This window comes from Cornus florida, unplaced genomic scaffold (assembly GCF_030987335.1).
Source record: "Cornus florida cultivar Cherokee Brave unplaced genomic scaffold, ASM3098733v1 CherokeeBrave_3.0.0_Hap2_Chr10, whole genome shotgun sequence".
In the NCBI taxonomy this organism is placed as follows: Eukaryota; Viridiplantae; Streptophyta; class Magnoliopsida; order Cornales; family Cornaceae; genus Cornus; species Cornus florida.
The window spans coordinates 68,967,200-68,994,591 of NW_026775580.1; the positions used below are offsets into that span (position 1 = coordinate 68,967,200).

Sequence of the window (27,392 nt, forward strand, 5' to 3'; positions counted from 1 at the left end):
TTTCCCCTCAAACCCTCTCTGTTTCTCTCTACTTCCAATTACGGGAAAAGGGTTCAAAACCCTTGCAGACCCAAAGCTTATATATATATAGGCTTCTATAAACCCTAACCCTAATTCCAACCTCCTATAAGTCGGCGACCATAAGTTATATAAACATAAAACCCTACGACATATACAAATTATAAGCTACCAACGATTACATGTCAATTAAATCAACAATAATCAAATATATAAATTAACCAACAATTAAATTAAAACCATTACAATTAAACAATTAATTTTAAAATAATTACAATTAATCAATTAAGTAAATAATAAAATAAATAAACAATTACAATTAATCACATCACCAGATAATCACATTTAAATGCACATAAACCAACTCATCAATTTAATCAATTAAAATACACATATACAACTAATTAAATTCCAGTTATATCCTTTTGAGAATTAGGGGTATTACATAGGCGTAGTGCCTGGAGTTAAGTCAATCACAAAGTCTATCTCACGACTAAGTGAAAATCCTAGAATCTCTTGAAAAACATCCAAAAATTCCTGTACAATTGGTATGCTATCCAATGACACAGTAATCTCCTCCTCCACTTCCTTCTCCACATAGAACAAACACGTACTAGTGACCCCGTTAGAATGTGGCGTAACGACGATGTACATATCCTGACCAGGTATGGTGAACACCATAAACCTATCACAACAATCAACTTGGGTATGGTAGTGAGATAACCAATTATCCCAAGTACCATCATAAGTGTGCATGTCCAGGACCACTAGATTGGCTAGAAATCTGAGTCTACCAATATCTAGTGTCACAGGCACATCACACTCAAGTAAAATGGCAGTATTGCCTAAAAGTGTAGATATACCCTGAGGTCTATCGCATACTTGTGGCACCACTAAACTATATCCCAAATGTTCAGAATACTCCGTAAAGCAAAACACGTAAGGTAAACAAAATACTCCGTAATCTACTCACTTTTAGATTATCGCACTATCTTGGGAATTTTTTCCTTGAAATCAAACTTACCATATTGATTTACACAAGTTCTTTTATAAACTCCTTGGTAATCATCCTGTCTCAACACAACGTACTAACAAGCAAATTTTTGTTTGCCTGTCCAAAAACCAATCACTCCACTGTGATAATCATTTATTATCGCGACAAACAGATTCAAATATAGTTTAATGCAACCATTTATGGAAGAAAACTCAAAAACCCGTATGAAACACCATTGAGGTGCCAAAACCACCAGTTCACTTTATTAAGAACTTCTTAAATCATAAACCTCCAAAAAATAATTGTCAAATATTCTTTAGCATACTACTAGTGTACGTGATTAAATCCGTACTACACTTTTACTAATATCTCCACTACTACTAGTAATTAAAGTTACTCTTAAAAGAATATTCATCCTTGAACTCTGGTACCCTCCAGCTTGGACACTCCAGTATCTCCTCCATCCTAATCTTCTTTGGGGTTTTCTTCTCCGCTTGGCTCAGCTTCGAGCACTACCGAAGTTGTGTTAGGTCTACAGTACGGTGGCCAATCTCATACACCAGAAATCATCCTTGACTTATACTCCGAAACAACGTCTATTGGAACCAATTGCTTGATCTTTAATGCTGCCTTCTTAATCCGCCTTCGCAGGGGAATCATCGGAGTAACCTTGTTCCTCCTTTGGTCCTTCTTTGCTTTCATCCCTAACCACATCCTTTTCCTAGTGCCAAACATTCTAAAATTACAAAATAAACTTGACATCAGTACGTTCTAAGCAAACCGTAAAGGAATACAATGAATCCTAAACTTAAGTTCTAAATAAGAGAATACGCTACGCGGAAGTCTTAAATGATAGAATCCTAAAGACACTGAACTTGGAGTGCTCTGATACCAACTATGATACCCCTCGATTCTAGAGCCATAGATGATCAAGTCCGAGCACAGATCCGGGGGATACCAAATAATTAATATGTAATTGAACACATAATACAAAAGAATAATATGAATTAAATAATAAACGCTGAAAGAATTCTAAATATAAAATCCTCAAATCTATATATTACTATTTCAAACTTTTCAATATCCGTACAACTCGAGAATCCATCTAGTGGACCCCTAATAATCCCAAATGTAAGTAAATTACAGAAACAAAATCCATAACTAAATATGAAAAGAAATCCTATGTAGTCGGAAGAATGAGTGACTGTATCTGCTCAACACGATCAAGCTCTAAGCCTGGAACTAACGAACACCTGAAAAATAAGAGTGGGTCTGGCCAACATGCAAGTTTTATCTTACTATAATCCATACAGAAGTCCGATACGCAGATACATCCTAGATAGCTCGGCAATAACTAAAGTAGTCCATATAGATATAAATACACACTATAGGACGCTCACTAGCCTATAGTGTACTATCAGCCTGAATAGAAGGTAACATGTAAATTACACATTACAGTGTGCATGTGTACCTAGACCTACTAGGAAACATCAACTATATCTAATTACTCATCCCAGGCGATATACGCACCCTAACCATGATCCTGAGACTAAAGCTCATATCATGGTACCATAAGTATATATATAAATCCTTCCTAGTACATAAAATAAAACAAACATCCATTATGTCGTTCAACTATTTTAGTTAACAAGACATGAATCCATGTATGATTTAACTATTTTAGTTAATCCATTCCATATGTATGAATAGGTAGGAATTAACGTTTTGATCTAATCCATCCCTAATATACCACCGTCCCATATCGGTGCATATAATGCATATGATCCATAAATGATGCACACTCATTTGAACATTAAATACATCCAGAGACAAACATAATAGAAGTCAGATATATGCAAGATCCTACTACGCATCCAGTATATGATGATAATCATATAACCTCCGTTTAAATTACTAGAGTGAAATAAACAATTTAAATCATCTATATCCATATAACTAACAGAACAGAAATTATAATAGTTCGTCAACTAACATCTACAACATAATATCATGATAATCATAATGGTAAACTAAGCACATTATACTGGAATCCCAAAAATACTTCCAGACTAATCCATTTAATTGGCTAAAACAAAACTAGCAATTAAATCTTCCACCATCCTTAACAGCATGCAATTTAATACATAAATTTCATGGTGTCCATTTAATCCTCAATTACTAATCCAGAGCATGATATAATGATACTCAGAAGTATAAGCTGAGCACATTATACTGATATCTTAAAAATATACTCATACTAGTCCATTTAAGTTGCTAAACAAAAACTAGCAATTAAATCTTCCTCCCTCCTTGAAAGCACGCATATTAATATTTATATTTCATGATGTCCCTTACCATAGCCTAAACCAAAATTTCTGGGTCTTTAACATGTTCAAAACATTTTTTAAAAAACCCCCAGTTGAATTACAAAATTACATTTTAGGCCCCTATCATTAGAAAACACCAAAAATACACCCATCTGGGTGTTACAGCAAGGGAGCCGGCTCTCCCTCTTAGAGAGCCAACTCTCTCACCTACGGAGCCGGATCCCTCCATTAGGGAGCCGGCTCTCTCCCTGAGAGCTATGCAACGCTCCTTCTGTTCGTCTTCTTTGCTTCCGATGAAGTACCGAACCCTCTATACTGATTTTATTAAGATTTTTAGGATCCAATTTAAGTTTCAAAAGTTCCAGAACCTCTGCAAAACCCAATATGAATTGCTTGACAAAAATTGAAAAAAAAAATCCATAACAGCTCATGCAATAAAATAATTTCAGCTACATAAAACGTAGAACAGTTTATAGCCTGATTTAACATGCATAAACATACGTTTTAAAAGTTTGATTAAATTCCTGGAGACTATATAGCATGCACAAAATACAGGTTTAAGAGAAGGAGTTAGAATAAAACTTGCCTTCGATTTCAGTTTTGAAACCTTAAACTACCGTCTTTGAGTTCTGACAAATCCCTTCTCCTCTGTTCACTGTTCTCCTCCTCTGTTGCCTCTTGGTTCAATCCATGAGCAATACCATTTCTTTCCTCCTTGAGCCTCTCTATGTTTCTCTCTCTTTTCCTCCCAAATCCCTCTCTGTTTCTCTTTGCCTCACAGTACGTGAATAAGGTTCTAAAACCCTTAGCAGACACATAACTTATATATATATTGGCTTCTTTAAAAACTAATCCTAATTCCAACCTAACTGTAAGTCGGCTACTTCATCCATAAAAATCCTAAATTAAAGCCATTTAATTTACACAATGAAAACAATTATAATCTAATATTTAATTAAACCAATAAAGAAATAACGCACATAATTATACACTGCCACCTAAGCATAACATTAATGAAAACAAAGAATTAAAACAAATAACTCAATTAAATAAAACAATTAATTAAAACAAACAACTCAATTAAATAAAACAATTAACAAAGAATTTAATTAAATAAAAACAATTAACAAATAGGCCAATAAGCAAATAATCAAACAAAAATACACTAAATAATAATTAAAATGCCGAGACTATCCTTTTAAAATTAGGAGTATTACTGTAACCACTGAGGAGTTCTTGTGCAAAGAGAATGGAGTCATCAATGTGTCTGCCTTGAATAAAGGATGACTGTGTAGGTCTAATACCCTTTGTCTACCATCGTCTAGATGAACCCTCAAGACCCTCAATGTGACATAGAACCCTTAAGAACCCTTATATATAGTTTTTGTTAAAGCTTGCTACTCACTTAGGCATCCTCATTTATATTCAATTTTTTTTCTTTTTTATTCAAATAAGGACTAGAGGATCAGTCCTCCTATACTCATGATATAATGCAAATAAGGTCATTTAAAGTATGCTTTTTAAAAGGTAATTTAAAAGTGAAACGGTGAAACCCAACGGCATTAATGATAAAATAATTTAAAAAAAATTAAATTAAATTGAAAATTTACTTTCTTACCGATCTCCCTCTTCACGTTAATGTATAATTGATTGATATAAGAGAGAATTGTTTATTTTTGTTTATATATAATATATATAGTAGTGTGTATATATATATATAGATATATATATATATGAATCAATGGAAGTGGAACACCGGCAAGCGTGTAAAACCAAACTCATACCATGGGATTGTTTTGGGACAAACTAATCAGTAAGATGATTCAGATATTTCTGAGGATAATGTGTGGGCGAATTCAAGAAGATGGGGACGGATAGAGAAGGATATCTTCTATTGAAGTAGAATGTTGTTTGCATGTGCTGAGGAAGGATTCATCTAGAAGTGTTCCATTTATATTTCATATGATGGTATGTAACAGCTCACGCTCGTTAATGAATAGAGGATAATGAATTGAAAGAATGAAATTAAATTGTGGATAAACCCTAGAGTGAAAAGTTAGGTTTCGGGAATTTTGTTTCAAGATTATAAGAAATTTTAGAGTGCGTAATCTAAATGCTTTAATCTTGTTCTTAACCCCTTGTAATCTTATTCTCTCAATACCTTTAATCTTTACATTAACAAATTTTAATCTTTTTCTCAATGTCTTTTAATTTTTGTCTTGCCTTATAATGTTTACGTCAACACCATTAATATTTATCTCAACCACCTTTAATTTTTTTCTCAACGCCTTTTAATCCAAAGTCTTGAGTTACACGGTGCATGCAAACCAAGACTAAAGGATACCATTTTTTAAAAAAAAGTGAGTTTTCCTTTGCAAGCTAGGTAAGAGACCAAAGAGAACTATTTCATTGAAAGAATGAAATTAAACTGTGGATAAACCCTATCTTAAAAAGATGGGTTTTGGGAATTTTGTTTCAAGATTATAAGGAATTTTAGATTGCGTTACCTCAATGCCTTTTAATCCCTTTAATGCGATACTGAACCCTCAAGAAGAATAATGTGGACGATAAGAAGAAACCCTAATTTATAAATAGTTTCCTCATTTATATTCAATTTTCAAATATCTTAATGGGTATACGAACAAGTATTGATCTGAAGCTATGAAGCACCGACACGTGGGAATGGGCATCCGACACGAATACGCGTGTATGAGGCTCCGACACGTGCACGTGTCCGACTCCTCTGTAAAGGTGTCCTATTTTTTTTATCATTTTTTTCATGTTGGACACGGTGTCGGACACGGCGAAGAAAAAAAAAATAGGGGAAGAAAAGAAATTAATATTGCTTTTCAAAAAAAATAATACAAAACTTTATGAAAATAATATTTTTTAACAATTTTATAATCAACTAACTACGTAGGCATATGATATTTGTATAGCCTATTTTATATTTAGTCTGATTGGATTATTCGAATTAATAATTCACATCTAATTTGTTAACGTAACTTGAATTCAAATTATTAACAGACTATCTAATTAGATATTCAATTCATTTCAAAGTTATCAAATCGAATTTGAATTGAAATTCAATTCATTTGAGTCATTGACAGATTTAATTATAAGAGAAAATGAGACTCTTTCATTGATTTGGAGTACCACATAGTAGTTATTTAGGGCAATATTTAAAAAATAAATAAAAATCATAATATAACGGACAAATTGCTTTTTCTTATAATTAAGAAATGGTTTGTCAGCTGGCGTCTTCTTGAGAGGGTCGAGTGCCCTCTCTAATAGAGGGACATCTCAACAGACCTCCGCCAAAAGGTGGCTTTGACTCTTTGGCGTCCGCCCCAGTCCCCTACAAGGTTGTTAAAATCGGGATTCTACGTAGAATCGTTTTGGACTCCGTAGAATCGGAATCGTAGAATCGGATCGTGAATCGTAAGATTCTACCAAATTGTGAAAAAATAATTGAAACTAACTTCCTAAACAATAAGATATGTAAAATATAACCAAAATAAGGCCAAAACATACCATATTACATATCTATGACTTCAAATCTTAAATCCTAACAATATTCTAAAGTCCGAATATAAATAAAAGTAAAAGAAAATATTCCAAAGTCTGAATATAAATAAAAGAGGATGTAACACAAAATAAAATAGTCCATAAATCTCAAATCCTAGCTCATCCCTCTCCAAAGTTAGAAACTAAAATTACATATCCATAAAGTCATCATTGAACCCTGCACCATCTTCCTCATTAGCTTCATCAATAGGATTTAATGGCTGCAAATCTTCATTATCATCAATTGCATAAATTTCCTCAACTACAAAGCATAAAGAAAGAACAAAAATTAATATAATGTAATAACTTATACAATATTATAATAAAAGTTTAAAATTTAAGTTCTCACGTGTCCTAGTCATCCTTTCTACTTCATCTTCTTCATCGGAATCATCTTCTTGAACTTTGTCATCAAGAACCCTCAACCATTTAGTTTTTGTTGGAAGAACCGGATCCTCTTTTTCAGTAATCCATTCATCATCGGAAGAGACATTTTCAAAAATAATTGGTTCTATGACAGCTTGTCTTTTCAAGTTCCTCTCCTTCAATTTTATGTTATACATAACAAATACCAAATCATTCATTTTCTTTTGTTGCAACCGGTTTCTCCTTTTTGAATGCACCTAAATATATTACCAATGAGGTTAAAACTTAAAATTAAACAACAACATTATTAAAATTTTAGAACTATGCATTATTCAGTAATTTACCATCTCAAAGGCACTCCAATTCCTTTCACATCCCGAAGAGCTACATGTTAAACTCAATATTCTAATTGCAAACCGCTTCAACTCGGGGTACTCATCACCATATGAATCCCACCATTCAGCTATTATTTTAAAAAAATTATAACATTAAAGTTAAAACTATTCAATTTTCAATTGACATTTGAATTACGAAATATAATAAATTATCAAATATCAATATTGCATTTTCTAACCTGGAGACTTCTTGTTCCTTGTCAATATTGCATTATCTAGGCCAAAGAGCCCTCTTGCAGCTTTGAATGTGTCCATTTGGCAATCAATTTTTACTCTCTCATTAGAATCAGGAACCATTCTTTGGAGACATTTATAAACTCCTATTTTCACATCTGCATCTAAATGGAAACTTGGACTATATTGGAATTGGGGATTCAGAAAATATGCTGCCGCATGCAAGGGTTGATGAAGTTGAGATGCCCATCTTGCATCAATGATCGTACAAATAGGTTCATACCTATAAAATCGTTAATTTAATGTAAGTCTAATAATTTTCAGTTTCACTATTTACAAACAATACTATATTCTAAACAATAAAAAACTCTATTACTCTTTTAGTTTTTAAATAAATTAAAACTTTACCACTTTTTGATGCCATTGAAGTTTTTCTTAATTTCCTCCTTGGCACGATCCATTGCTCCATAAATGAATCCCATAGCCGGTCTCTTATCAGAATCCACCAATCGGAGTACTTTAACAAGAGGTATTGCAGCTCTTAGACAATTGGCAACATTTGTCCAGAAGTTACGATTGTCTAAAGCCACGCCTTCAACTCTTTTCCCTTTACGTGTCCTTGCAAACTTACTAGACTTCCACTTAGAGGTTGTAAAAAGATTCATCAATTCTCCTTTTAGTTCATTAAGACGCTGCAAAGTTAAGTAAGAAGTGGCAAATCGCGTCACTGCAGGTCTAATAAGCTCCTTGCCATTTGTGAATTCCTTCATCCAATGGTTAAGCATACACCTTGAATAAATGTATGAAACAATCATCCTTCCATCTTCAATTGTCTCACTATGCATCTCAATTTTTTTCTCAAAATCCTCCAACATCAAATCAATGCAATGAGCGGCACAAGGTGTCCAAAATAATTTTTTCCTCTTTTCCATCAACATCTCTCCAGCCAATTTGTAGTTAGAAGCATTATCAGTCACAACTTGTACAACATTTTCTTCTCCAACTTTTTCCACAATCTCATCTAACATTTCAAAAACCATTTGGCCAATTTTTGAAATATCAGAAGTATCTCGGGATGACAAAAAGATAGTTCCCGATGGGCTATTGACAAGAAAATTACATATTGAACGTCTCCTCCTGTCAGACCACCCATCTGACATAATAGTACATCCAGTCTTCACCCATTCTCCTCTAAAATTCTCGAGTATATTCAATGCTTCACTTACTTCCTTCTTCAAGAATGTCTCTCTAATTTCATGATAAGAAGGAGGATTAAGCCCCCTCCCATACTCTCCAATCCTTTTAATCATAAGAGGAAATATGGGATTGTTCACACAATTGAATGGTATAGCACTGGTATAAAAAAATCGGGCTATGATTTGACATACTGCATCTCTCTCTTCCTTTTTAAATTTCTCATTCAATGTTGTTTGCTGTGACGAATTCTTTGTTACAAATCCATCCATTGCACCACCTTGCTTCCGCTTCTTTGATTGTTCTAAGGCTATACATTCACTATCATCATCATCGATATCAACATCATATAAGTTTTGTTTCTTCTTCTTTTGACTTTCCTCTGAATGAGCTTGAAGAATTTTTTGAAATTGTGTTCTCACTTCTTCGGGCACTTGTGGACACAGCTCAACATTTAAATGAGTGCCAGCCAAGTGATGTTTATGCCGATAAATACCCCCAGAATGGGAAGTGTTGCAATACCGACACTTCACTTTTTTTAAAGTCCCATCCTCAACCCCATGTTCCCATCCCGGATCTAATCTTTGTCCCAGAGCATTTTTTCTTGTAGTTTTACCAAAACTTCCAGCTGATGACATCTATTTCAATATTCATATAATTCAAGTTATTCAACCAATCAAAAGTTTTGCATTCATATAATTCATATAACTAGTTGGCAGGATTAGAAATACGGATAAGAAAGCAGATCAGGTGTATTAAGCCTTATACCTGCTTTTCCTGCAACAAATTAATTAAATTCACTACACATATATACTTCTTAATTTGAAGCTAGAACCTACTGTTTGTGTGTGTGTGTGTGTGTGTGTGTATATATATATATATTCTGTAAAATACTAAAATCATGGAGCCAACAGAAAGTTATGTATTAACTAAGATTAATCCTGAGGTACATATATATATATTAAATATAAAAAAAGGGTATATACGATTGTGTGTGTGACTGTGTGCTTAGTTTAGTACCTTCTCCATAATTTCCTTTTCTGTGCACTTTTCTTCCCAACACCAAAAACAACACCTGCTCAGTTCCTCACTTCGTTTCATGTTTCTACTGTAGAAAGAGCTGTATGAGCGGCTACATAGAGAAGAGGAGAGACACTAGGATTGGACAACACTTCTCATTCACATCACAACTCAATTCAACTGTGTTTGTTCTATCTATATCCCCATAGTCCCTCTCTCTCTCTACCTCATATCCTCTTTCTCTCTCTAGACCGTGCTCTTAGGTTTCTACCAATGGAACTTCATTCTCTCTTAGGTTTGAGTTTTGTAATAGTATTATTGTTCCATGAATTGCTCGTCTTTTTCTCTATTTTTTTTTCCTTAATCCATTATAAAAATATTATATTATGTACTTGTGAATCACAAGTTGTGATGGAGAGTTAGCCATTATAAAAAAAACTGATTTCACTGAATAAATTATGCATATGCATAGCTTTGCTTTTAGATCTGTTCTCCTCTCCATCTCTCTTAATTTACCTCAACATTCCTCTATTTTACTGCCCTAAATCTACCTCTATTTTTTTTTAATTCAAAGCAGGTTTCCAAACACTAGAAATAAAAAATAATAATAATAATTCATCAAACCAGTCTATTCAAAATTATATATATATTCAAAACAGGATTTGAAGTTATTTATTATATCTTTGTGTGTATATATTTCCTATTATTTTTCAATTGGTTGAATTCTCTCCTCACCGTCATGGATCCTGTTAATTAGTAGTTGGAGATTCTTGAAATTTCTTGATCAAGGAAGAAAATAAATATATAACATACCTGGCCGAACCTGTAAGCTACTATATGGATCCAATGATTCCGATCTGCAAGCTATGAGCCTCTGCCCTCTGCACTGCCGCCTCCTCTCAGTCCTCGACTCCTCACTCCTTGATAAGCGCCGAATATTGTATATTCAAGCGCCCTAAATTGCATTAGTTAAGTCCATCATTTGATTATTTAAGTAGATTATCTTCATTTGTGTGTATGTATATATTTTCAGGTCCATTTGCCAAAAAAGGAGCAAAATCAAGGCTTTGTGGAGTTTTGGCCATCAAAAGGCACAATTCTGAATTTCTGGCAACAGTGGAGTCAGGAATTTACTTGCCATTTTGACCTTGCAAACTCAAGAAATGGACTTCCATTATAAAATGGCATATTTAGAGCTCTGAATCAGCTTTCCAAATCTTCAAGCGGTTCATCATTCGGAGCTCGGAGCAGAGAGTTATGGCCTTGTTACCAGAGGTGCGCAGAACTGCCTGGTAGCAATGAAATTCTGCCTTGATCTTCATTTTCGACCAACCATCCTTGAGAATTGGATCTCCACCAAAACATGAAGTTTTTAGAGCTCTGAATTAGCTTTCCAAATCTTTAAACGTTTTATCATTTGGAGTTCAGAACGCAAAGTTATGGCTGTTTTACCAAAGTAGTTCCGGGCGGAGCAAACCAAGCATAAGGCATTCTGGCCAATTTTGGAGTGCTCGAGGCCTTATTTCGAGTGCTCGAAATTAGGGCAGATTGCTTCACGAGATCAGCAGTGGAGTCAGGACTTTGCTTGCCATTTTGACCTAGAAAGCTCAAGAACTGGACTTCCATCATAACATGAAAGATTTAGAGCTCTGAATTAGCTTTCTAAATCTTCAAACGGTTCATCATTCGGAGCTCGGAGCAGAGATTTATGGCCTTGTTACCAGAGGTGCGCAGAACTGCCTGGCAGCACTGAAGTACTGCCTTTCTCCCCATTTTCGACCAACTAGACTTGAGATTTGGGTCTTCATCAAAGCATGAAGTTTTTAAAGCTCTGAATCAGCTCTCTAAATCTTTAAACAGTTCGTCATTCGGAGTTTGGAGCGCAAAGTTATGGCCATTTCATCAAAGTAGTTCTGGGCCGAGCAAGTGAAACATGGAGCTTTTTACACTAAATTCGAGTGCTCGAGGCCCTATTTCGAGCACTCGAAATTTGGGCAGTTTGCTCCACGAGACAGCCCACTTGTGCTCTGAAATTTCCAACTTTGGATTTCCCTATTAATGAGGTGGTTGGGGATGTTTTTGGAGGAAAGAGAGAGCCTAGTTTGGTGGTAGATAAGAGGGATAAGAGCCACACATTTCATAATCCTACATTTCTACAAGATTAGAGGAGAGAGAAGAGAGCAAGAAAGGTGTTCTTGAAGCTCCAAGGAGGTTGCACGAAAATATCCATGAAGATGGAGCTTCTTCCTTCTTCTAGCTTGGCAATGGGTAACTAACTCCCTTCTATGGAGGTGATGAAACTCCTTCTTGTAAGCATGTCTTATTTTTTATTTACATTTGGGGATGTAATGTATATATATGACCTTTCCATGAACTAGAGCTTTATTTGATGTGAAGAGCTTCAATGTCTATTAATGATCATTTTGAGTTTAAGATCTTGTCTTAAGATTGTTTCCTCTTATGATTATTTTGCTTCCATTTTCATAATGACAATGAAGATGAGTTTATGGAAATGTTTTTATTGGCATGATGCTTGGGAAATTTGATAGTCTATAGCTTAGGGTTCTCTTTTGATAAATTATTCTTGATTCCTAATGTCATGTGCTTCTACTATGTGATTAAGGGCTTGATAACTCTATGCTTAGTGAGTATGTCTAAGGTTGCAACCTAGTTTAGGTAACCAAAACATGCAATACTTTGATAAGTTATTCTTGCCTATTGATTTCATAAAAATTCTTGAAGGTAATGTAGCAATTTTATGTTGTTGCATTTCATGGTTATGTGTATATATTATTCCCCAAGTAAATCATGTATTAACATGCTTATGGATAGGTAGTGGATTCACTTCCCTAGCCCTCTCTACCTAGATCTCCTTCCTTTACATTTACTAGCATTCTTGTTTTATGCACACTTCAATTACTAGCTTAGTGACAAACCAATCAACAACTCCTTATTACACCTTATCATTCTTAAATAACTCTAGATACTTAGGTTGCCTTAAGACTAGCGCAGTCCCAGTGGTTCGACTTACCCGACCAATAGCCCTATTTTACAATGATTCGTGCTATTGTGAAGGTTGATGTATAGTTAATCAACCGATCACTCCTCTCTGAGATAGGGTTCGTAACTTCGTTTTGTATTTTATGATTTATAAAATAATTAATTAAAATATATAATTTGGTAAATAAATTTTTATACAAAATTTGGGCCAGGCTTTGGCCCAAACAACTAAAAGAATAAAGGCCCAAAGACCAAATAGTATAGAGGCCCGCCCAAAGGCCCCAAACACACATTTTTGGTAGAATCGGTAGAATCGTACGATTCCACAATTCTAACAACGATTCTAACGATTCTACCTACGATTCTATCAATTGGGCGATTCTGATCCGATTTGAGTCGATTTTAAGAGCTGAGTCGTAGAATCGTGCGATTCTACGACTCAGAATCGCGATTTTAACAACCATGGTCCCCTAGTTATCAAGATATTAAAAACGATTTCCTCCGTTTCAGGCAATTGCCAAAATCTTGTATAATATACATATATTTTTAGTCATTTTTTCCTTTTTTTTTTTCTTTCTAGAATTGAAGGAAATTTGTATTTTTTACTTTCAATATCAAGAATATAATTTCTTTAAAATATTGACATAATACTTAATTTATATATAGAAATCTAGGCCCCGTTTGGGAAGAAATTATTTGATGGTTTTGGTCTATTTAACATTTGGTGGACTAATTCAATGAAAACCCTCCGATTATAAAATTTTGTAATTTATTAATACATTTTTGTGGAGTTATTTTCTCAATTCAAAAGTCAGTATTTAACCCGTTTGAGAGCTTCAAGTCCTTCCAAGTCTGAAAATTTCATTTGGAAAAAATTGTGACGTTTGGTTAAAAGTCACTGGACATGAAGTCCATCTCAAAGAAGTAGTAAAATGTTACTTTTGAAACCTCTTTTTAAAAAGCCAATATTTTTTAATGATAAATTTATTATTTTACTAATTTACTCTTATATTTTTCATTGATTCACAACATTTTCTTATTTTATTTCTTGGTCAACCGTTCCACCACCACCGCTACCTTCCATCACCACTACCACCACTACCACCGTGACCTTCCACCATCACCACCATTGCCACCGCTACCACCACCCGTCACTACCACCGCCACCAACCACCATCACCCTTCACTACCTCCACCATCACCCTTCACTACCTCCATCGCCACAATGACACTTCGCTACCATCGCCACCAACCACCACCACCATTGCCACTGCCACCGCCACCATCTGCCACCACCACCTTCCAAGAACTTCACCATCACCCTCCACTACTACCGCCACGAACCACCACCATTGCCACCTTCTTCTACCGCCACCTTCCAGGCTTCCACCACTACCACCACCGTTGCCTCCACCCTCAACCGCAACCTTTCACCACCGCCACTGCCCCTACCACCACCACCAACATCATTACAATATTCCACCACCACCACCTTCTATCACAACCACAATCACCATCACAATTGCTTTCTACCACCACCACTACTAGCATTATCATCGCCTTCCACCAATGTCGCCTTCACACTTTTTTTATTAGAAGGTTACAATAATTGTCAAGGATAAAGGATATTATTGTCAAGAAAAAAATAAACGAAAAGTTAGAGTGATTTTAAAAAATGTTCTTGCCAAACCTCTTTTTCTTATGCTTCCATCAAAATTTATTTCACGAAGGCCTTTATCAATGAAGGACTTTTAATATGAGAAAGCTCCCCTAAATGGCCCCTAGATTAGCAAACTTGTCTTTGGGTTTTTTTTTAAATTTTTTCTTTCATATTTTCTCGTTGATAGTTTTACAATTGATATTGAAATAATTTAAAATTAGGTGAGAGAAAAACACTGAATATGAATTTAAAATAATTTTTAACATTATTTTGTATAATGTGAACATAATTTTGTCTTAAGTTTATTATTCAAACACTAATAAGTTGTTTATTATAAAGTTTGTATAGTATATTACTTAGTTAAATATACTAGCATAGTGAAATGCAACATTCTTGATTAAACAGAGCATGTTATAGAACTTAAATAAGAAGGATCGCAAATATCATTTCTGTAAATCTAAAAACTATATTAATGTTTTGCAATGTAATCTGTTTTATTGAAAAATATTTATTTATTTCTTTTAAGATATTTAAATATTTTCGTTCGTTAGAAAGTCTAATATCTATTTCTTTTTTAATTTTTGAAAAACAAAAACAAAAATTTCATTTTATTTAGTGTTTGGAGAAAAGGAATAATGGATAAATGATGGAAAAAAAGCAGCAGATAAAAGTCACTAATGTTTGATTAATTTGGGTGTGTGACTATCAAGGAAAAAAATTGCTTGATTTTTAAAAGAAATAAAAGATATTTACCAGAGGAGAAAAGTATATCACCATCTATGTTTGTGTTATTGATCTTATGCTATACGTCCTTCATTTTTTATTTAACTAATTAGTCTTTTTATAGAATCATTTAATAGCTAATGTTTTAACTCAATTTTGAAAGAAAAAAAACCAGACCTCTTGGATCATCCTGTCAATTAGGATAATGGTGAGATAGAATTTGATTTAAAGAAAATAATAATTACATGAGACTTTCCATTAAAAATATGAATACTTCTCTGCAATAAGTCTGGAAGTAAAGAGCCTAAGAAGAAATGAGATCAATGATCAGAGACAAACCACACCAAGGACTTGGAAGGTCACTATCATAGCAACCAAGGCACCACTTCTTTCTAGAGTTTGAAAGCTTTCGACAACCCGGTCTATATAGGCAGAGTCGGATGACTCATGTCATGATAGTGTCATATAACTGACACAATAACATTACACCATTTCTCAAGTGTGTAGTTTTCTTAATGTCACCGACATTGAGATGTGTAAGTTTTTGTAAACAGTATCGAAGAACCAATTTCAATGGAAGATAAAGCAGCACACTGCAGGGAACCAAATTTACGCAATTAAAATTGTTCTAAAATGAAGCACAATTCAGTCCTACAGACTTAACATTCAAAGTCAGGAAAAATGTACTGTAAGACTATACATCTAAGAAGCAGATTGAAAGAATTAATGAGCAGAAATAGAGAGTATCTTCTTGCCGTGAGATAATGACCAAATGCTTAAGATAATCCACTATTTGTCAGAAGACCTTCAAGGTGATAGCCTTTAAACGAAGGAGATTGCCGCAACTAATGGAAAGGAAAATCCCACTCCTTGTCCTCCTCTGCTAATGATGGGTCCAATGACTGCTTCTTTGTTGGAGGACTTTCATTGCTGGATGGGTCTGCAAATAATTGTCTCTTGCCTCTGAATCCGGTTCTTGCAGATTGATATAGCCTTCTCAAAATATTCAATGGCTTTCTTACTATTGTAGCATTTTCCCAAGCACAGACATTTTTTAAAATTTCTGGGAGCTTAATTTAAGTGAAGCCTGTTATTGAGTAGTAAATGTTGTCCAACATATATGGTCTAATTATATCATATACTGTAGTATTATTTATTTAAATATTATACAAAAATATAATGTGTGTATATATATAATTGTTATTATAAAATAATATATAGATATATATATATATATATATATATATATATATATAATTCTTTATAAATTATAGTTATGTATAATTAATAAAATAAAACTATATAAAATATAAGAACCTGAACTTAAGTCGAGGCTAGAATTTAATTCTATATCTTTAAGACAGATTTGCCCCACTATAGTGCTAACGGACTCGGTGGCGTATATCTATCTCCCAAGGTACAACAATTTTTCTTCCTTCGATAGTAGCATTGCAAACCGAAGAAATGATGACCCGACTCGATGTAATACTCTTTCTTTAGTAGACTCGAACTCAGACTCGAAGTCACATGCTATTTTTATATGAATGGAGGAAGAGAGAAGAGGAGATAATTCAGTATAGTAGAAGAGATATTCTGAATTGAAATGATTTGCAAATGATCCAAATTGGGGTATTTATAAACAACAAGGTGCCTTTTCGAGTGGGTGCAGCCCTTTGAAAAAAAGTAAAAAGTGGTTTTTAAGTAAGGTGCCTTTTTGGGTAGGTGCAACTCTTTGGAAAAAAATTAAAAAGTTATTTTTAATTTAAATTCAAAAACCAGAAATTAGTTTTCATTTAAATTCAACCCAACCAATTTAAATAAGCACAAGTTTGGACCCAAGCTTGCCTAAGTCCTCCCCCTCTTAAAACATGGGTGTCCTTGAGCCCAAACCCAAATCCCAAATTGTTTTATTTAAATTTCAATTGATTTAACATTTTTTGCACGAGGGACAAATACTTTTGCATTTTGTGTACTCATTTAGGCTTATCAACCACCTCACTTTGGAGCTAATTTATTATACATCAGGAAACAGATTTGAGAAAGTAAATACATCAAGTTCATCTCCTTGCGGAGTGGAACACGTTCGTCTATAGATCCGCAAAAAAATCTTAGCAGAATCTATTCCAAATTTCATCCAAAGTTTCTATTTTGTATGCCCCGTTTTCAACAGTAAATCAGCTATACGAACGGATACAGATGAGCTATGTGTTGATTGTCTGGTTCAACCAAACGCTCCATAATGGATAGTGCCTCCAAATATGTGTGTGTGTGTGTAATCCTTCATTTAACAACGCATACTTTTGTATGGATGCAGATGCATGCATAAAAGACGTGGGTGAGATTCAATTGCAGAACCTAAACAAATCCACTTATTTAACATTGATTTGAGCAGAAGAATATAAATCAAAATTCACTAGTTTTCACGTCTCACCATTATGATTGGTCATAAAAACAAAGAATTTTCACAATCCATCATCTAATGGTGGAAGAATTTATGGCACTAACCATAGGCCGAACTTCTTTTGCAACAATAGTCGATAAACAGTGTATTACCTTTGCAATATTTTTGCACACATCCAAAATACATAAATAAATATATACGTTCATATATTCATATATGTATGCATATATATCATGCAATATATATGTAATTAAATGATAAAATAATAATCACAAGAACCTAATTTAAATACAACACCATAAACTTAATAGAAAATGGATTAAAATTGGAAGCAGAATGTATAATTAAATGACAACTGTTGGGCTAGTACTTGGTATGGACAAGGTATGCTAATTTATTACAAGTGTCTTCACTTGTAATATGGATTAACTCAACTGTTCCAAATTAATTGTGCAATTATAATGTCAATCTAAGATTTTTTTTTTTTTTTTTTTTTATCAATAATATTACCAATTCAACTTTCTTCCATTTAGCTTATAAAATGTAAACCATCATGTCACTTTGTGCCAACTTTGAATAAATTTGGTAAATGTAATATTTCAATGTGTAATATTATTTTGTGGTCGTCTAAAGTAGAAGATCGATCGAGAGTTGAAATCCCTACAATGACAAGTGGGAGTGTGTGATTGAAAGTTCAAATCCCTACAAGGACAAGAGGGGATGTGTTTTTCGTCAAGGTAAAAAAAAATAATAATAATAAAATAAAAGGAACGAAAATTCTATCCTGTGCATGGAAAACGGTTGGAATCAACCTCACAGCAGTATTGGATAATTTGGATAAACTCAACTGTCACTAGTGCACCAATGCACTGGTTGGAATCAATCTAAGGCAATATAAGTAATTGGTTAACTCAACTGTCTCCAATTTGTATGGGTTTGATCCTAGTTATCTTCGATTCACCTGGAGTTGATCCCAACTTTCTTCAGTACGCCTGTATTTTGTGGTACTCTGGAAAAAATTATGATCGGTTGACACTTTCTAACCTGCCCTGATATCTTGCATTGTGCTTCTATTACATTAATTTCATAATTGCAATATTTTCTTTTGTAAAAGATTCTTTGAACCATCCATGATAATTGGCTCCCCTCTCGGACTATTGTCCTCTTCAGGAGAAGGTAATGGATGCACCGGACTCATTCAAATCGTACATATTCTACACACGCGGACATGTGTTGTGAGTAGTTGTAACGGTGTTATAAATCTTTTTCACAAGTATTCTTTGGTCCATCCGAATGGAAGTGGACAGAATGGTACAGATGACCTGGTAGAGGCAGACCGACTCATTTCACTGGAAGATTAAATTTGTTCAACTTATCAGTTTATGTTGCTACAACGAAGCGCACCATCTAACTTTCACAATGTGATATAATATGCCACTAATATAATTTGCTCAAAGGAAGGGAAGTGAAATCAGTTAATATGTTCAGTGGATACCTCTAGGGTGATTCAAAACCCGGGGTTGAAGGTGGGGCTGATATTAACCGTTACTGCATAATTGGATTCTGCCATTGCAGATGAATTTTGTTCCAACAGAAGTGTTCTTACACAAAGCTTGGGTAAGTGCTTGCCTTATTTCAAATTCTCTTAAGCTGTGAGTCAAGCAATGCAACCTCAGTTTTCTTGAGCATAGCTTTCTCCCGGAAAGAGGGATCAACATTTGCACGTCTCTGAATCCGGGAACTTAAGTGAAGGCTGTGACAAATTAAAAAGAAGGGGAGACTGGTACACGTAGAAGCAAGCAACACACACAAGTTAGCTGTCAATGAATTAGGTACTAAATCGCAGCCTAGGAATAGATGCAGAAAAGCTTTGCGTTGATTGTCTAGTTCAACCAAACACTCCAGAATGGATGGAGCTTCCACACAGTTGTTGTAAAAATCAAGAAAATTTTCCCTCCTGCAATAAATGGAGCAGACATCGAGCTAGGCTCCATGTTGATAGATTTCTGTTGCAAGAAAATTTCAAGTAAAACAGTAAGACATTCTCCATTGTGTCACCTGATCGCATTCCTACAATTGACCATACAACAAGTAGAGAATATCCCATACAATTTCCAGGTTTTCTGTACTTTCTCTAATCTCAATACCTTCTGTCATGAAATACAAAACCATACAAATGATGAATATTCTAAGAATGCCAAATGCATACATGTTTTGATTCCAGAACTTGTAACACTTCTTTAGCATCGATGAACACGTGTAGGGCCGCAGTAATAGTGTAACACCTAATAGTAGATAAGAGTTTCCATTGCATAGAAAAGGGCGGGAAATGAGTACTAACTATATACAAGTATATATCTACTTGCATCCATCACAAATATCAATACTTCTCTGCAACAGGTCTGGAAGGAGTGAGCCTACGAAGAAAGGTCATCAATGACCAGAGACAAACCATGCCAAGGACTTGGAAGGTCACTATCATAGCAACTATGGCACCGCTTCTTTCTAGCACTTCTGGAGATACAGGAACCCCCTTCATTGCAAACATCATCCTCTCAATGAAATGAGCAGCTTTGCTCAACTGATATAGTCTATAGACCTGCCACATCACATACTATGTCTTAAAATCCCTTTTACTACAGAGAGAAGATTCATAGTTTATTATATATATACCTCAAAAATTATGGGTACTAGAGGCCAACAAGAAGAGCCACGCTTGTCAAGACGCGTCTCAAATAGATACTGAGCCAAGCAGCCAAGTAAGAAAGGAACCACTGAAACTAAGGCTGGCAAGCCAAGCATTGGCCAGGTGACATAGACAGCAAACAAAGGAGCGATAACCTTAAAACCAATTGTGAAGAAGGCAGATGTTAAGAATCCCCTGAGGCCTGTGATGAGGCCCCACCTCTTTGGGCTGAATTGCAGATATGGCTTTTGAACATGGTCAGTTACAAGCAAAAATATTGCAAGATCCATATAAAAAATGACCTCAGATGATAACGAAGCCACAATTTCTGCAAAACCATAGTGATGGAAGTGTATAATGAGATTGTAGTAGGAAGATAAAGAAAAATTGACGCAGCATGCACAAAACCACTAATATAATAAAGTACGTTATAAAAGAGAAGTCAAGAAACTATAATGATACTTTTTTGTGTATGAATTTCAAACATTTAAAAAGTGCAACAGAACCATTCCTCATCTAGTGGCTGCTTTAGATGCATGGCATGAAATGTCCATTCAAATAGGCAGTTCTGGAACGTAAAGGCTAGATATAACAGAAACATCTAGACTGGATGAGATTCAATTGCTGAACCTAAACAAAACCACTTATTCAACATCGATTTGAGCAGAAAAATATAAATCAAAATTCTCAAGTTTTCACATCTAACCATTACTATTGGACATAAAACCACAGAATTCAGACATAAAAACAAAGAATTTTCACAATGCATCATCTAAAGGTCGAAGAATTTATGGCACTAACCGTCAGGCGGAACTTGTTTTGCAACGATAGTTAATCCACACACTAGGTAATCTGCCTCCATTGGCAAAGCCTCAGTCATTAGATTGTTTTCTGGACGAAAATGAGCTTGCAGGACAAGACCGTTGTTAAAGGTTGCTGGGACAAATTGATCAACAAATTCAGCTTTGTTGTCATTCCTGAATGACAGACAAAAGTTGAATAGGTGTTAAAAGCTTTCAGTTTATTCAGGCAATTAGTGTATGCATACCTTTGCAATATTTTTGCACACATCCAAAATACATAAATAAATATATACATGCAGATATATCATACATATTTTAAAATTTCTGGGAACTTTAAGTGAAGGCTGTGATCAGTCAAAAAGTAGGGGAGACAAGTATATATGTACATATGCTATATAGAAGCAACACACAGAAGTAGCAGTCAATAAATAAAGTAGTAAATCAGCTATACGAACAAGACACAACAATAGAACAAGAATCGAAGATCGAATTAAGAAATACTAACAAAGGAACCAATTGAAGAACTTGCTCGAACAGTTTGGAAGACTTGGCGAACTTTCGATCTTGAAGGGCCTTCAATCCTTTCCCCATCAAATCAGCAGTTGTTTTCAGGATGGAAGTAGATAGAGGAGGAGAATCACCAGAATCGTCTGTCTGATTTGATTGGTTTGGATCTGGGTTGCAGCATCTTCGTTTGGATCCAGGTTCACAGATCTTAGTCTGGATGGGTCTGGAAATAACTGTCTCTTGGCTCCCTTCCCCGCAGTTGGAGGACTATGCTCAGGACCTCCAGGTTGTTTGCCGGTGGCACTCATCGGTTCTTTGCTGGCTGTAGCACTCATCGGTTCTTTGCAGGCTGGATCCAGTGATAATTGTCTCTGTGTTCCACTTGCCTCAATGCCTGATTCCTTGAGCATTCTTATGTTGATTGATTCAAAACTTGACGCTGCAGGTTTCAGATTGTCTGTACAAAAATTCCGGCTACAATTAGAATGTTCCTGATCAAGATATGCTCATTCACATTCATATAGACAAGTAAGTTATAATCATAGTTTCTAGCTTGAAGGACTATAAATACTTTAAGCTTTTGCAGAAATATTAAACCAGCACCTAGATGGTGACCAAAATGTGTTTCTTTACAGTAGTTATTGATGTATGTGTCTTGATGTGTGTGCGCGTGTGTGATACTTCATTTAACAACGCACATTTTTGTATCGATGCAGATGCATGCACAAAAGACGTGGATGAGATTCAATTGCAGAACCTAAACTAATCCACTTATTCAACATTGATTTGAGCAGAAGAAGATAAATCAAAATTCACAAATTTCGCATCTCCTGCCCAAACCTAGCACTAAATCTAGCACTAAAATTCTTCACTCCCCTGCTCAAACTTAGCACTAAATTGGCTGAACAAATGCTCTAGTAAGAATAAAGAAATTGCATAGCCCACTGATTAAAAAAAACCCACCGTTTGGGTTCAGATAAAATCAATGAAATTTAATGAAAACTAACAAATATAGAAGTATTGAGTTTAAACTTCTGTACTACTTCCGACATTTTCTCGGCAACCAAACACGGCACAAATGCTAGGAAAATTGGGAGGTTTGGGGTAGAGAAAAAGAGAACATACATACCTTTGGAAACATTTTGCAACCAAATTCTTGTATCTGTCCGTACTGATAATGGAGGAGAAACCTAAAAACAGATTAAAATGAAAAATTCAAGACAGAGTGAGGGCATTAGCGAGATTGAGATTGAGAGAGTGACTTGAAGTGTAATTTTACTAGGCAAGCGTGCTTAGCCAAGTCAGGTTTTACTGCAAATCGCACATGGCAAGTCCCGCATTTCAACTCAAACTTCTTATGTGAATCGTCTTGATGTGTCAAGGGCGACTTCAAATTGAAGAAAGAAGCGGAACAAAAATTACAGAAGAAATTTTTAGGTATATTTCGATTTTTTTTTTCTTGCCATTTTTGATACGATCGAAAGTTTGTACCAAATGATATTCTTGGGCTAAATAGGCCTTCGCGGGCATATTTTAACCAGCGTGATCAATGTCTTTCTAGAATTTTCGAAGGAGAAAATACATTGGTCTTTTTTTAATTTTGAAAATTGTATTGTCTAAATTCAATTTTAAAATTCAAAGGAGGGGACTTTTTAAAATTCTTTGTTTTTTTTTTTTTTTGACAAATGAGTTAAAAAAAATAATTAAAAAAAATGAAAGATCTTTTTGAATTTTAAAAGTTTTTTTTTTTTAAAAGGTATTTTGTGAATATGTTAGGAGTTTAGTCGGGTATGAAAAGAAAGGGTATGTTTTGAATATCGAAAATTTTGTTAGGCAAATGAATTATAAAATGAGTTTCAAAATTTGAAAGTTTTATTTAGGTATTTTGTGAATATTTTAGGAGTTTACTATTACTTTAGTGAGGGTATTTTTATAATTATAAAAAATAAAAATAAAAATTTGTATGCAAAATACTAATAATAAATTCCTCCCCCCACATTTTGTAAATCCTTTTGAGTTATATACAATCACACTTAATTTTTTAAAATAAAAAATCAGTGGAGCAATTGGCTCCGTCACTGGACTGGCACATTGGAGGATTCAGTTCCCAATTTTTTTGTTTTTTTTTTTTTCCTTTGAAGTTTCCGAAATTGTTAAAATGAGAAAGATAATGAAATCCCTTAAAAATAGTTGGTTTTTTTTTTTTTTTTTTTTTCAATTTTAATCCTGAATAAATCATATAATTAATCGGAAATTATAAAGTAAATAAGTCGGAAACAAATACTATAAGAATCCTATGTATTTGGACACTAACAAATGCATTTAGGTCATTGATGTATTATTTTTTTATATTTTTCCGGAAAGATGTATACTTCTATATATTGAATCTATTGATACTATTCAGAATCTCCTGTGCCAATTACATCCCAAGTGAGTGGATCGCTTCTCTCTTATTATTTATATACAAAACCAGTGGAAACCTTTTTTTTCTTTTTTCTTTTTTTTTTTTTTTTTTTCACATTCTTCAGCAATAATCATTTTATCACTGAATTTGTCAGTAGCTTGGGTTGGCCAACACGTAAACCCAAGCTACTGTTGCTGTGTACATGTTCTTGCATTAGGCGGTTGGTCGCTCAATTCATAAAATGGTACCCACGTATAGCTTTATTTAACTAAATTATTAAGTGTGTCCCATTTTATGAATTAGGTGACCTTTCCTATAAGTTATTGCTTTGTGATACAAATGAGTCTCAAACTCTCAATGAGCCATGGCGAGCCAAGCATTATAATGTTGAGGCTCAACCAACCTTGATGAGCCAAGTCACACAAAACGGATGGAGGGGAGTGCAAAAATATTAAAAATTAAACAAGACAAAATGCGAACAGGAGTGAAAGCACATGCAGAGGACAAGGACGAGAGAGGAGCATAAGAGCAGTATAATTTAGAAGAATTGTGCGACTTAACTCAAAAATAAATAAAAAGGTACCAAAAAATAAAAAAATTCAAAAAACACACGGATGTTTCCTTCCTTCATGAATGCCATCCAACTCTTTAGTAAATGGAAAGGAGTCCATAATACAGGCAATACCTCAAGAAACCCTAGTACTATTCCCACTTCATTTCCTCTAACTTTTAAGCATTTAGCAGGACCTTTAATTAAGATCATCATATGGATCGAATCCTCAATGTCATCATATGGATCGAATCCTCAAGACCATCATATGTGGATGGAACCCTCTAGATCCTTATCTGTAACATCATCTGAATTGAACCCTAAAGGCCCTTGTGCATCAAACCCTCAAGATTCTTATCTGGATGAAACCCTCAAAATCTGAATCGAAAGGGCCTTTGTCGACCATGGTCTGGATGAACCCTCAAGACCCTCAACGTGACACAAACCCTCAAGAAGAATAATGCGGATGATAACAAGAAACCCTAATTTATATATAGTTTGTGTTAAAGCTTGCTACTCACTGATGCATCCTCATTTATATCCAATTTTCCTTTTTTTTTTTTAATTCAAATTTCTTAATGGGGGACTAGGGTCGGTCCTGCTGTACCCATAGCTATAATGCAAATAAGATCATTTAAAGTATGTTTTTTTAAAAGGTAATTTAAAAGTGGAATGGAGAAGCCCAACGGCTTTAATGATAATATAATTAAAAAAATTAAATTAAATTAAAAATATACTTTCTTACCGATCTCCCGCTTCACGTTAATGTATACTTCATTGATATAAGAGAGAATTGTTTATTTTTGTTTATATATATATACACGTGTGTGTGTGTGTGTGTGGGAATCCAAGGAAGTGAACATCCGCAAGCGTGTAAAACCAAACTCATACCATATGATTGAAGTAGAATGTTGTTTGCATGTGCTTGTGCTGAGGACTAGGGATTGACCTAGAAGTGGTCCATTTATATTTCATATGATGGTATGTAACAGGCTAACAGCTCACGCTTGGTGATGAACAGTTGATAATGGATTGAAAGAATGAAAATTAAATTGTGGATAAACCCTAGAGTGAAAAGATGGTTTCGGGGATTTTGCAGTTTCAAGATTATAAGAAATTTTAGATTGCGTAATCTAAATGTTTTAATCTTATTCTTAACACCTTGTAATATTATTCTCAACACATTGTAATCTTATTCTCTCAATACCTTTAATCTTTATCTTAACAAATTTTAATCTTGTTTTCGACCCATTTAATATCTATCTCGAACACATTTTAATCTTGTTCGCAACACTTTTAATGTTTGCCACAACACCTATTTAATCTTTACCTCAATATCTTTTAATTTTCAACACTTTTAATATTTACCTAAACACATTTTAATTTTGTTCTCAACAACTTTAATATTTACTTCAGCACCTATTTAATCTTTACATCAATGTCTTTTAATCGTGTTCTTTAACACCTTTAATATTTATCTCAACGGTTTTTAACTTTATATATTCTCAATGTCTTTTAATCTTTACATTTCCTTTTAATCTTTACCTCAATACTATTAATATTTATTTTAACAGCTTTAATCTTTTTCTCAACATCTTTTAATCCATAGTCTCGAGTTACACGATGCATGCAAACTAAGACAAAAGGATATCATTTTTTTAAATAAGTGAGTTTTCCTTTGCAAGCTAGGTAAGAGACCAAAGAGAACTATTTCATTGAAAGAATGAAATTAAACTGTCGAATAACCCTAGCTTAAAAAGATGGATTTCAGGAATTTTCTTTCAAGATTATAAGGAATTTTAGAGTGCATTACCTCAATGCCTTGTTATCTTGTTCTCAACACCATTAATGTGACACAGAACCCTCACGAAGAATAATGTGGACGATAACAAGAACCCTAATTTATATATAGTTTATGTTAAAGCTTGCTACTCACTCACGCATGTCATTTATGTTCAATTTTCCTTTTTTTATTCAAATATCTTAATGGGTACCCATACAGGTATTGGTCTGAAGTAATAGAATTGTCTGAAAAAATACATGTGATCTGATCAAATTCGATAACTTAAGGATTATTTGTAAATAAAATGGGTACCCATACAGGTTAGGTACACCCTGAGCCTTGACTAGAAACTCAGAAGTAATAGAATTATCTCAATTGCCAATGAAATTAATAAAAAATACATGTGATCCGATCCGATCTAATTGGATAATTTTAGAGTGCATTACCTCAAGGCTTTGTAATCTTATTCTGTCAATACCTTTAATCTTTATCCTAACAAATTTTAATCTTGTTTTCGATACATTTAATATTTATCTCGAACACATTTTAATCTTGTTCTCAACACGTTTAATCTTTATCTCAACACCTATTTAATTTTTACCTCAATATATTTTAATTTTGAACACCTTTAGTATTTACCTAAACACATTTTAATCTTGTTTTCAACCCCTTTAATATTTACTTTAACACCTATTAATCATTACGTCAATGTATTTTAATCTTGTTCTTTAACACCTTTAATATTTTTTCCACCCCTTTAATATTTACTTTAACACCTATTAATCATTACGTCAATGTATTTTAATCTTGTTCTTTAACA

At 34.1% G+C, this 27,392-nt stretch overlaps 1 protein-coding gene across 1 annotated transcript; it reads right to left on the reverse strand.

Moving 5' to 3' along the window:
• Window positions 1–7,367: 7,367 nt before the first annotated feature.
• LOC132277796 (uncharacterized) lies at window positions 7,368–9,673 on the reverse strand (the record flags this gene model as incomplete). The annotated part of the gene is made up of 4 exons (XM_059779642.1): window positions 8,250–9,673; window positions 7,847–8,124; window positions 7,617–7,735; window positions 7,368–7,529 (listed from the first exon to the last, which is right to left on the reverse strand). Coding segments are annotated over exons 1-4 (1,983 nt in total), but the record flags the coding sequence as incomplete, so codon positions are not given.
• Between the last annotated feature and the right edge of the window lie 17,719 nt (window positions 9,674–27,392).